General features: G+C 42.4%; 1 protein-coding gene across 1 annotated transcript in view; it reads right to left on the bottom strand.

Moving 5' to 3' along the window:
• The window catches only part of TDRD7 (tudor domain containing 7), a 69544-nt gene that overhangs the window by 25364 nt on the left and 31258 nt on the right, over positions 1-12922 (bottom strand). The window contains exons 6-7 of the mRNA XM_011993741.1: positions 9965-10551; positions 5953-6139 (exon numbers count right to left, since the gene is read on the bottom strand). Of these exons, the coding sequence (XP_011849131.1) occupies positions 5953-6139; positions 9965-10551 (774 nt within the window). The remainder of the gene's footprint in view (positions 1-5952; positions 6140-9964; positions 10552-12922) is intronic.

Raw genomic sequence — 12922 nt, 5'->3', positions numbered from 1 at the left:
AAAAAAAAAAAAAAGACTGCTCAGCCCCGCCACCTTGCTGTTGCCAGTCTCTCAGCAGCCTATCTACCTGATTCTGCCAACTCTGCTCCCCTTCCCTTCGGTACTTTCATTATAATGCCTGCATCAGCTTATTCTTTTTTAAGTTACATATTTCCATCTGTTCCCTGGACAGCAGTGTTTGTTTCTATGGCAGGCATCATCCTTGTAGTATTTATCAGATTCTAAATCCCCAAAGCAGCATTTGTGATGCTTGCTCTCAGCTACAGTGCTTCCAGGGACCGAGATGCTTCATCAATGACAACAATGGTATCACTGCTGAACAGCATGGAATTCTAAACTGGAAAACAGGTGTACCTACTTTTTTCAAGGGTGTGAAGCTGGGTTAGGCCTTCTTTCAGCTCAGCAAAAGGCCCTAAGTCTGCTGAACAGAGGTCTGTGTTTGCAGAAACCTGCACAACTTTTCCTCACCATTAGCACAGATTGTTAAAAGCCTGGATATTATTTTTAAGAATATTTATAGAATCTTCAGTTTAAAAGGATTATATAAACACAAAGCCTTTTTTTGAGAAAAATAAAAATCTAGAAACATTAAGCTATGGTTTAGAATAACCAAGACTCTAAGGGAAAATGTTGAAAACCTAATATGCATCTCTAGTTAAAGCAGATGATGGTTATTAAAAGAAACAAAGCAGACAAAACAACAACAAAAACCAGGGCAAAGTCTTGGCCTTAATACCAAGTAACATGAGGTGGGCTCCTTTCACTGCCTCCCTGAAAATAAAGTCCACAGGCCAGCTTCTTAGTACCTAGATTATGGTACTAAACACACGAAACAAAAACCCTCCCCAGCAGAGAATCTAAGGGAAAAAAGCAGAAGACATCATTAACTCCGTGTCCTGGCCATGTGATAAGCGGGCCTGTGGGGCCTGTCTACCTTGCATCAGAAAGATCATGTCTTAGAATCCACATCTGACTCAACACTGACTTAGGCCTAGATCGCTGGCAGGGCTGCATGTCAGGCAGCTGGCCATTTAAGTGCACAAGTCTATTTCTCCAATCCCAAATTAGCACCTGTTTTTGCTTCTCATAGGCCTCAGGAGTCAGGCAGCTCTCATTTCCCTTAATAGCTATCGCCACCTACAACTGAGATTCTGTTCTTCCCAGGCCCAAAATGGAGACAACGTGGTCTCACAATAGGACATAGCATGTGAAATCATGACTCCTGGGAAATTCAGAACGTATTCTTAGCACAAGAACAGATTAAAGAATAACTGCTCCAAAGCTTCAAAGTGTTTCTGAACTGTTTGTAGCTTCTTTTCTTGTTTTTAATCATACATGTTTGTATGGCAACTGCAGTTTATAAAACACTTGTCCATGCATTGTCCAGTGTGACTCTCACCACACCCTGCCCTGTGTCCTTTGCTCTGTGAGGGCTCAGTAGCCTCTCTCTCTCTCTCTCTCTCTCTCTCTCTCTCTCCAATGTCCTGGGATCAGGGTCAGTAGTCACATAATTCCGGCATAAGGCCCCAGACCATTCCTGGTTCTCTGGCACCATCAAGTGGCCAAAGGTCTCCCAGCACTACCTATCACCCAGCAGACTGCCCTGGGAAAAGGGCCTGGGTCAGGCCAAACTGGCGCCAGCCTCAGCGGGTGACCACATCTCCTGTTTCTCCTATTCACCAAGGATCTGACAGGGAAAGCAAGGAGGGAATCAGTACTTACCACCAGACAAAGTTCAATTCAAGCGAAGCAAGACTGGTGCTAAGTAGCTGGGGTTTCTCCAAATAAAGGGAGAAATCGTCTCTGTCAGCTTCATGGGGATGTGGGGAAAAAGTTTAGGCCTGGATTGCTACAATCACTGCTGTCCCAAGAGCTTGCTGCCGCACAAGATACCGAACTACCTTTTTCATTCTTCGCATCCGCCCATAATTCTCAGCAGCAATGACGAGGCTGGTCACTCCCTTCGTCATGAGATGCTTTCTTTTTCTGGCTTCTGTGACACCACTCTCTTGGTTTTTCTTCTTTGGCCATCTTTACAGGCTTCTCTGCTCCCCTTATGCCTCCATGTAAATACTGAAAGGTATCAGGACCTGGTCCCAGGCCCCTCCTCCTTTCTACGTGTATTCCCTCTCTAGGTGATCTCACTTCACCCTGTGATTTCACACAGCACCTATATGTACATGTATTCTCTCTCTAGGTGATCTCACCTCGCCCTGTGATTTCACACGGCACCTATATGTACGTGTATTCTCTCTCTAAGTGATGTCACCTCGCCCTGTGATTTCACATGGCACCTATATGTACGTGTATTCCCTCTCTAGGTGATGTCACCTCGCCCTGTGATTTCACACGGCACCTATATGTACGTGTATTCTCTCTCTAGGTGATGTCACCTCGCCCTGTGATTTCACACGGCACCTATATGTACGTGTATTCTCTCTCTAGGTGATGTCACCTCGCCCTGTGATTTCACACAGCACTTATATGTACATATAGTCTCTCTCTAGGTGATCTCATCTCGCCCTGTGATTTCACACAGCACCTATATGCTGATGCTTCCCAACCTGACACATCTCCAGTCCTAACTGCTCCCTGAGCTCCAAACTCATCCATGTGACATCTGATAGCTATTCTCAAACCTAGCAGGTCCTATGAAATTCTCAATTGTTCTCCACAACGGTTTTTCTGATGTCCCAATTTCAACAAATGGCACCAATATCCAATTGCTCAAGCCCCAAACCCAGTAGCTATCTTGAATCTTCTCTTCTGCTTACCATTCACTTCCAACAAGTCAGTGTCCTGTCAGTTCTATCTCCAAATATATCCTGAATCTCTTCCACTACCACCATCTTCACTAATCCAGGTTACAAGGTAGCTGGCTATTACAACAGCCACCTAACCAGTATTACTTTTCTTCTGTGCCCTACAATCCATTCCCCACAACAGTCCTAGAATGATTTCTGAAGCATCTAAACGAGATCACATCACTCTGTCTATCTCTTGCTTCAGAGTTATTTTCTATCATAGTGCCTTGGTGATTTCCTTCATTGTACTAAAATTGTTTTGTGTGTTTACTGTATGCTTGTCATCACTCTTTTCTCACTAGAATGTAAGCTTCTTGAGAACAAGGACTTGTATGTTTTGTTCTTGGCTCCAGGAAAAAGTGAAAAAGTGTATCAGGCAGATACAACATGATGAGAGTATCTGAATTTACAGATAAGCAATGAGGGAAGTTAAATAACTTTCCTAAGGCCACGCAGCTAGAAATGGCAGAGCTGAGACTCAGTTCTATCTGACATGAGAGCTTGAATTCCTGAAGTAGAAGGAGGGAGGGAGGGAAGAAAGTGATTGCCCTATAGACTTCAGACTGGGAAATATCCTTGTGGAATATCTGCATTATTTATCGGAAATATTGTTACACTGTTAATGTGTCACTAGGATTTACATATGATTCTTCTCTTCATAAGAAATCTCTGTGCCTTAAAATAGCTTAGCTTTTGTTGAACTTCCTAAGGGCCAGGGGAGTGAAATGGCCAGGAAATAGTTTATCTAGGAACATTTAGGGATAGTTATCTCCTATCAACTAGAGACCCAGAGGAATGGAGGGACTTGACCAAAGGCACACACCCAGACTCAGGACTAGTGTCCAAGTCCTGTGTTCTCCATTGGCCCAGTGATCATTGTGGTCCTTAGCTTCTTCCAGGTATCAAACTTTATCTAAGTATAATTTATACTGAATAAAAGATACCCGTTTACAATACAGTTTGATGGGCTTTGACCAATGTATATATCCATATAATCATCAAAATAATCAACATATAGACCATTTACACCACTCCAACAGTTTCCTCTTGCCCTTTGCAATTAGCCCCCCTCCACCTCCTGTCCCAGGCAACCACTGATCTGATTTCTATCACTGCAGATGAATTTTACCTGCCTATTTTTTTTTTTTTTTTTTTGAGACGGAGTCTCGCTCTGTCACCCAGGCTGGAGTGCAGTGGCCGGATCTCAGCTCACTGCAAGCTCCGCCTCCCGGGTTCACGTCATTCTCCTGCCTCAGCCTCCCGAGTAGCTGGGACTACAGGCGCCCGCCACCTCGCCCGGCTAGTTTTTTGTATTTTTTAGTAGAGACGGGGTTTCACCGTGTTAGCCAGGATGGTCTCGATCTCCTGACCTCGTGATCTGCCCGTCTCGGCCTCTCAAAGTGCTGGGATTACAGGCTTGAGCCACCGCGCCTGGCTTACCTGCTCTTAGACATCATTTACACGAAATCATACACATTACTCTCTTGTGCCTGGCTTCTTTTGCTCAGCACAAAATCTGTGAGGTTTGTCCATGAAACTGTTTATATCAGTAGTAAATTCCTTTGTATTGTTGAACAGTGTTCCACTATATGAATAAACTATAATTTGTTTTTATGATTCACCTGTTGGTGAACATTTGGGCTGTGTCCAGTTTGGGGCTATTAATAATAATGCTACAACACACATGTATGTACAAGACACCTTGTGGGCCTTAGGGGTCATATGGTAAGTGTTCATAAGAAACTGGCAAACTATTTTCCAATTTTCAGATTTTTAAAGTCAGTCAAATTACTTAGAATTCGTGCCTCTGTAGATTCAGCTAGGAAATTTCCTAAATGCCTCTGCAGATGGGAAAGGGTGGCTGGGTGGTTGGGTGAGCTTACTTCTGGAGAGGGTCAGGGCCTCTCCTATTGAGCAATCTGCTAAGAAACAGCAGTATCCCTTTCTGACCTCCTAACTCCCACTTGTAGCGGAGGGGTTCAGTGGCCAGTAACTGAGGTACTTAAGCCTGGGTTCAGGGACTGGTCATTTGCACTCAATGACACATATAGGATTACCAGCTGGCAGCTGATAGTGGCACACGGAATAAGGTTTTGTATTATGGAACAGAGGCTGTAGAAATAGAAACATATTTCCCTGCTTGCAAAATCTAGAGAAAACCAAAAGATCTTAGATACATTCCCCTCACAGTCTAAGAGTCCTCTGTATAAATACAAGGGACTATAGAAGTGGGGAACGAGGGTCACCCTTCTACACAGTGTCCTTCCTATCATGAAGGGCAGAAATGAACCCAAGTCTTAAAAAGCATTTCCCTTTAGGGAAGGGAAACATCTTAACACTCGAGAAAGAAAAGACTTTTTCTCCCTCCAAATTCTCTATCAAGTAGCAGGCCCATGATTCAAAGGATAAATTCCAAACAGACATACAGCTTCCACCCAGATAGAAAGAAGTGACACATTAAAAATACACTAGTACAACTGACCACACAGCACATGGAGCTAATATATAATTTCTCTGCATGTTATTTGGGTGTTCCAAGGCCCTGAGACACTACCCTCAGGGAAACTGTGCTTCTTGGTCTCTGCATTGACAGTATGAAGAGGTAAAGGGCAAAGGCTGATATCCACGAATGGAGTCAAGCCCAGAAGAGTCTGCTGGGAAGAGAGTGGCAAACGGGCTCACTGGCCTTTTCAAGAGGGTGGAGAAGGCTACGCCGGGAGCAGCTGTGGAGAAGGACCTGTGTCTTGGCTACAGAAGAGGGAGAAGAAGAATTGTCTCCTTTGGTCTGTATGGCTTCCATCACTCCAAAGTACTGGCCTTGATAAGAAGCCCACAGAGTTCTGGTCAGTATTCATTATACATCCCCCGGGAATAGGAAGTACCCTTCCCTGATTGGATAATGGGTTATGAATACTCCCATGGGGAATTTATTTTTTTTAACTAAAACTCTTGAGATAATATGACTACCACAAATTTAAAGGCTGACAGGGATAACCTTTTACAGATATTATCTTTTTAACTTCCATTGAAAACTACATATAGTTATAGGATACAACATTTAAATTTGAAAAATGTAAAAAATATCTACATTTGGAAAATAATAAGGTATTTGTATCCACAATGCTATGACAAAGTAAACAGTGCTTGCCTTTATTTTGTTCTCTTCTGTTGAGATGACCTGTGCTCGTAACCAGGCGTCCTCCTCGGCATTTACGGCCAGCAACTGCCCAACATTCACGGCCTGGACTGGTATGACCTTAGGATTCTTACTGTAATATTCCTTCATCTCATCTTCCATTAATTCCTGAGCAGCAGAATAGTCTTTGCCCACATACCTGAATCAGTTAAAAGAAGAGAACGCAAATGAAGCAACCTAGAAGAAGAAAAGCAATAGGAATTTGTTTATGTCCTTCTGTTTTCTCTGCTGCCGTCTTTGGTTCCAGCCTCAGACTTGCTTATATCAACAGGGAGGAGAATGTGTATTCAGTGAAATACTTATCTCTTGAAAAAGAAGATAAGGGGGCTGGGCACAGTGGCTCACACCTGTAATCCCAGCACTTTGGGAGGTCGAGGCGGGTGGATTACAAGGTCAGGAGTTTGAGACCAGCCTGGCCAATATGGTGAAATCCCATCTCTACTAAAAATACAAAAATTAGCTGGTGTGGAGGCAGGTGCCTGTAGTCCCAGCTACTTGGGAGGCTGAGGCAGGAGATTTGCTTGAACCCGGGAGGTGGAGGTTGCAGGTTGCAGCGAGCCAAGATCACACCACTACACTCCAGCCTGGACGACAGAGTGAGACTCCCTCTCACCCTCTCAGATAAGGGATAATGGAGATTGCACAAAACACACACCAAACAACACAGCAAACGTTTGGTCCAACATATCCCACAACAAAAAAAAAAACATGGAGCAATCCAGACAACGAGAGGGCATAACAGGAAGCAGTGATAGTGTCCTCAGGAAGGACAAAGCTGAGAGAAGAGTCAGGAAGGGGAGAGAGGAGGAGACATGGAAAATGGAGACACCAAGGGAGGCCTGGAGGCCAGAGAAGCGAGGGTCGACGCTGGATCTTGACTAAGGCTGCTGGAAATCTTTACAGATTACTAAGAAGAGAATCTAGAACACAGTTTTGCCCTGATAAGGGCTGGGTCAAGCTTTGAAACTGCAATGAAATTTTACTAGAGAAAAAACAAAGCTTTACGTACACTAAACACAACAATGTGACACCCCCTCCAAACTTATTAAAGAATTTGAACACATTACAACAAAATGTTGACTTCTGATACCCTTAAAAGAGGTACCATATTCTAGTCAAATGTCTCTAAAATTGTATGCTTGTTGAGAAACATTTATTTTTCAGGATTATGTCCTTATTTCCTTCTACAATTTTCTACTGTTGACAACTGTGGTCACCTTGTTCCAGTTCATGTTATCAAAACAGGCTACTGTTTTCTTGCGCTTTAGTCCTCAGAGATGATTTCATCCAGGGTCTCCTAGGGTGTAAAACCTGGCATATCAAGTTTGGGTCATGTAACAGAAGCTGTTCCAGTCATAGGATCAAGGCCTTTTTAGCTGGAAGGCTATACCCTTAACAGCACCAGCATCACTTGGCCCAGGAGACGGGGGAGATGCCACAAGAATCTTGTTCTTTGTATTGTTCCAGGTTTTACCCAGGCTCCAAGTGGGCCTGTAGAGCTCTAAGAAATGGTTCCTTTAGGACTAATTCTATGTATTCTTGGTAATTATCACCAGGGCAGAAGATGCCATAGTCAAGCTATTCATTACAAGGGGCCGGGGTGGGGGGGGGAACACCTCAGAAAGTCCTATACAAAATGGAAACCATGTGCAATGGCTATTCTAAAATGAAATATTATATGCATATTATTGGCTTCAGAAATAACTGCAGAAGCTTTACCATACTCTTATAGTTTAAATTTATTTATTTATTTATTTTTTTGAGACAGGGTTTCACTGCTATGCTACCTAGGTTGGACTCCTGGGCTCAAGCAATCCTCCCACCTCAGTCTGCTGAGTAGTTGGGAGGATGTGTATGTGCCACTGAGCCAGCTACTATCATTTAAATGTATTCAGCTTTGCAAATACTAAGGCATTGCCTGGAATGCAGTTGCACTCTTGGCTCTGAAGTCCTCCAGAAGGTCTGCAACTGCATCCAAGTGCCCATTTGCTGGGACCTAGAGTCTCACTGGGCCTCCCCCTAGCTCTGCTACGTAGCCCTGGGTGCTCAAATGGCAGAGGCCTGGGCTGCAGCCCTGATGTGGTGGTCTGCCAAACACAGGCTCCTGCCAGGGGGGAGGATGGTGACGAGAAATGGCTTGGGATCTGCAGGCAGCTTCTCTTCTCTTAAGCAGCCAGGAGAGAAGGAGGGCTGCACAGATAGAGGGAAGAGGGAGGGTGTTGGATGAGGCAGAGTACAGGACTGACATTACAGGTGTATGAGAGTGAGTAATGACGAGAATGAGGTCATATATTATCCTCAAATTACCTGAGCGAGGGGGGAAAAGAATGATGGATAGGTCAGTTTAGGGATGCCCTAAATATGAAGTTTTACAAAGTTAATTTTTGAGACAAGGGATTCCCATATTTGAGATGAGCGTTCTGCCATAGTACCCTCCAGGCGCTAATGAGCCAGAGATTCAGCTTCCAGTGCCTACTGCCTGCCTCGGTGAAGATGAGGGTACAGAACAGGGTTCAGTCTGGTGGAGGTTTGCAAAGTCTTGTGGGGAGGGCAGAAACCAATAACCTAGGGTCAGCCTAATGGCAGACATTACCCATCTTGCTTGCTGGTTGCCAGCCACTCTGCTGAACACATAAAATGCTGACACCAGGATTTAAATTCCTACTGGGAAAAGGTATTTAAATAATCTGAAGACCCTGGATACAATCATCCTGGAATAGATTAGAACCTTTCTACTAAAGTCTTAGAATTGATCCAGACTCCTGACAAACCTTGGTGTGAACAACAGAAACCATGTGATTGGTCCAGCCCGGTGCTTGGTCTCTGACTATGGCACCAACAATTACTGGTTAACAGATACCAAAAGATCCTGCCATGGAAGTTTCTTTATAGTATAGTTAAATGGTGAAAGGTGGCAATGTGGCCTTCAATATCTGTCCTTTCCTTCAATACAATAGTGAAACATATTGGGACCTCTAACCCTTAGCAACCTATTTATATCTTCAGGCCACACATCTTAGAATAAAAGCTTTATCCTCTCTAAACTTTCTGGAGGTTCTTCTAGTTTGAGCATCTGAAGATACTAGGTTCACTTTATTATCTCCTCAGATTTCATTTGTTCAAATGGAAGAGCTTTAAATTTTTGAGCTCTTCTTTCATTGAAGGATTCTGATTATTTTTTGTGGTTCTTCTTTGGGCCTTTCCATTTCAGTTAGGGTCTCTGGAGGAGTGACAGCCCAAACCAAAGGATCACTTGGTTGAAGGAGCCCAGATTCTGTTTGCTTCAGCATTTTTCTGATCTGCCCAGACATGGCCACACCCTGGACTGGTGCCTCCAGGGGTTCAGCTACATAGATTCCCATTATTTTTCCCAAATGGAGACTGCAAATTATAGTCTTTCTGTATTTTCCATGTATTCTGCATTTTCTCCAAAAGTCCAAGACAGATGCCTGGAGCTGGACTGTTTTTTGTTATTCTAGTTATTGTCAGCTACTTAGGCAATGATGTCTCCTCTCAGGCAACGATACTGAAAGACTCAAACAACAGATCCCCTTTGGGTCCAAGGTCTAATCTGATGTATTATACAAGGAAAGCAGCTCTGAGCTATTTTTACTTTTAGGAAATACTACATAGTCCGAGATTAAATAGTATTATGTAGCGTGTGGGGCACTTGCTTTTTCTGCGAACTAGGTATTGCTTTTGACATAATATAGTTACCATCAAGTTTTTGACATAAATCTTTTTTCAAGTTCATATTATCATTCTAATTTTTAAAGTTATTAGTAATCTTAGGATAGTTGTATATTTTGAACATTTAACAAATATTAATACATTATTAAGCCTCACTATAACTCTACAGAACTAAGAATATATTATTTTTCCTTTAACCCTCAGCATCCATGTGAAGAATAGTCAAGTGACAACAGTATATCAGAATCCTAAAGAATTAGAAAATGAAACTTGCCTGATAACCACTTCATTTGTGTTGCTCAGTTCAACCACCAACACAGATGGTGATGCTTCAGTTGGAATCATTAAAGGAGGAACTGTTATGTCCTCTATAAAGGTATTAGCGCTTTCAGCAATGTTTTCTTCTATCTGCAAATACTCTTGTTCAACCATAGCCTTGATATCATGATCACCATGTGCTTGCCCTGCATCCGTTTTGATTTTGTCAGTGGGCAATGGAAGTTTAGCATAGAGAATGGCCTTCTGAGGATTTCCAGAAATGTAGTCTACGGTGCATACATCAGAAAGTGAGGAAAGATTTTTTAAGGCATCCTCAGGGAATTTCACTTTGTACATTTCCTCAAATGCTTTTGGGAGTGCACTGGCCCAAAGGCCACTTGTGTATTTCACCAGCAGCTCTGCCACTTTTTCTTTAAAGTCTCCTGCCACAACTGTTGGACACCCTTTCAATGGTGGTGTTTGTTTGGGAGCAGGTAGTGGGGATGGAGGTACTTTCTCAGTGTCCAGTTCACTTCTCAAAAGCTGCTTTCTCTTAGCTGGATAAAGAAGTAAATCTTGGCCACCACTGCAAGGTTTCTCCACCTGAAATTTTTAAATAAAGCAAATGACAGATATTTCAGTGACTATAAACAACCCACAAGCACATTAATGTATTTTAAATTTGAGAGTCGTGCTGTTTTCAAATTAATCAAGTGTACATTTTACTCTTTTCAATTGCTAGGAATTTAATGCATTATCTTCACCTGCAAATAACACGAGCCACATTTCAGAAATAAACAGGAAAATAAAATAGTATTAAATTCACTTGTGCGGCATCGAGACTCCAGCTGCCCTAGAAAATCACGAGTGCTCGGCCCTGCAACGCTTACTCTCATTTAGTTGTCTCTGCCAAATCCAAAACAATAGCTTACAAAACTGACTGAAAATAAGTTGTGAAAAGGTATTAAAACTGTCAGGAATAAACCGCTGGGAAGAAAACTAGAAAATATTTAGACAAAATAGGAGTGCCATCTCTCTTCTTCCTGCAGTAGCCTGAGAAAACCCTTGTCTTTCCATTATTTAGAAAAAGATGCTCCAGAGATAAAGTACAGTTTTAAAACCACCACAGCAGAAAGTTGAGCTGCAAGTGTTGTCACCCTAACGAACAAATATTAAAAATACCTGGCACTTGTATATCATGTAATCTTGAAATTTTGTTTGCATGCCATTCCTGAGAGGCACAGCTTGATGACATATTTTTATGTAAGAGAAGAAAGAGAAGAGAAACCGATGTATGGCATCATTTTTATCTCTGAGTTTTAAGCCTTTCTACTACTAGAGCAGGGGTCAGCTCTACTATTAGAGCATGGCCCAATGCAGTTCATGGCTCATGAGCTAAAGAATGATTTTTATACTTTCAAATGCTTGAAAAAAATTCAAAGAATTATTTCATAACTTGTAAAAATTATATGAAACTCAATATACATAAAGTTTTATTGGAACATAGTCATGCTCCTTTATTTACATATTCTCTCTGGCTGCTTTTGCTCTACAGTGGCACAGTTGAATAACTGTGATGGACTGCATCTGTCAGTTGCAGCTCTTGGCCTGCAGAGCCTACACATTTACCATGGACCTTTACAAAAGCAGTTTCTTGAACCCTGTACGAGACCATTAGACTGAAGTTAAAATTCCCTGCCTTCTAAAATGTTTCTATTTTGTCAGATCCTATTTTACCTACTCCTTAGCTGCAATTTAAATCCTTAGGGTAATAATTACAAGTTTACAGGAACCACGGTCCACCTAGAAGAACAGAATATTAAAGTATGCTGGTTAGGGAGCTTATTAGTAAAGAACACTGACTTTTTACTTCGCTCTCCTCTTCATTCCTTTGCCAATGTATGCTTAAATTTCGAGGACTGAGGAAAACTTCTACACCTCGAAAGCCTAAAGCATCACTGAAAGTAGAGGTCTTATGGCACCTCCTGTAATCTGTGATGGTCTCCTGCTGGCACTCTGTGATCCCTCTAAACGGCATGTTATATGATTGGCACAGTTTATGTCCATTATTTTAAGCCATAGGGACACAAATAGTTGGAGCATTCCTCATCTTTCTCTTGATGGTTAGTCTACTTCTCTAGAGACCCATTATGCACATAATCTGAAATCTTAAAATGCCAATCTTCGCTGCGCTTTATGACACTCAATAAGATACAAGAATACTGATTAGGTATCCAGAGGTTTGAAACGCACACTTTTGGAGTCAATGGAAAAAGAAAACAGCATTATAAGTGAGTGATTAACTTATCATATAGAACCCCAATTAGTGTAGTCAGTCATGCATCACTTAATGATGGGAATACATTCTCAGAAACGTGTCGTCCGTTTGTTGTGCAAACATCATAGCGTGTACTTATACAAACCTAAATGGTATAGTCTACTCCATGATACAGGTGCATTATAATCTTTTTTTCCTTCTAAAAAAAATGGGATAAATGTGCAGAACGTACAGGTTTGTTACACAGGTATACATTTGCCATAGTGGTTTGCTACACCTATCAACCTGCCCTCTAACTTCCCTCCCCTCAACCACTACCCCCTAACAGGCCCTGGTATGTGTCGTTCCCCTCTCTGTATCCATGTGTTCTCAATGTTCAACTCCCACTTAGGAGTGAGAACATGTGGTGTTTGGTTTTCTGTTCCTGTGTGAGTTTGTTGAGGATGATGGCTTCCAGTTTCATCCATGTCCCCACAAAGGACATGATTTTATTCCTTTCTATTGCTGCACAGTATTTCATAGTGTGTATGCACCATTTTCTTTATCCAGTCTATCACTGATGGGCATTTCGGTTGGTTCCATGTCTTTGCTATTGTAAAGAGCACTGCAATAAACATACTTTGTGGCCGGGCGCGGTGGCTCACGCCTGTAATCCCAGCACTTTGGGAGGCCAAGGCGGGCAGATCATGAGGTCAG

The sequence above is a fragment of the Mandrillus leucophaeus genome, unplaced genomic scaffold, assembly GCF_000951045.1.
Source record: "Mandrillus leucophaeus isolate KB7577 unplaced genomic scaffold, Mleu.le_1.0 Scaffold433, whole genome shotgun sequence".
NCBI lineage: Eukaryota > Metazoa > Chordata > Mammalia > Primates > Cercopithecidae > Mandrillus > Mandrillus leucophaeus.
The sequence above is the reverse complement of the archived record's forward strand: the minus strand, read 5'-3'. Positions and strand labels throughout refer to the sequence as shown.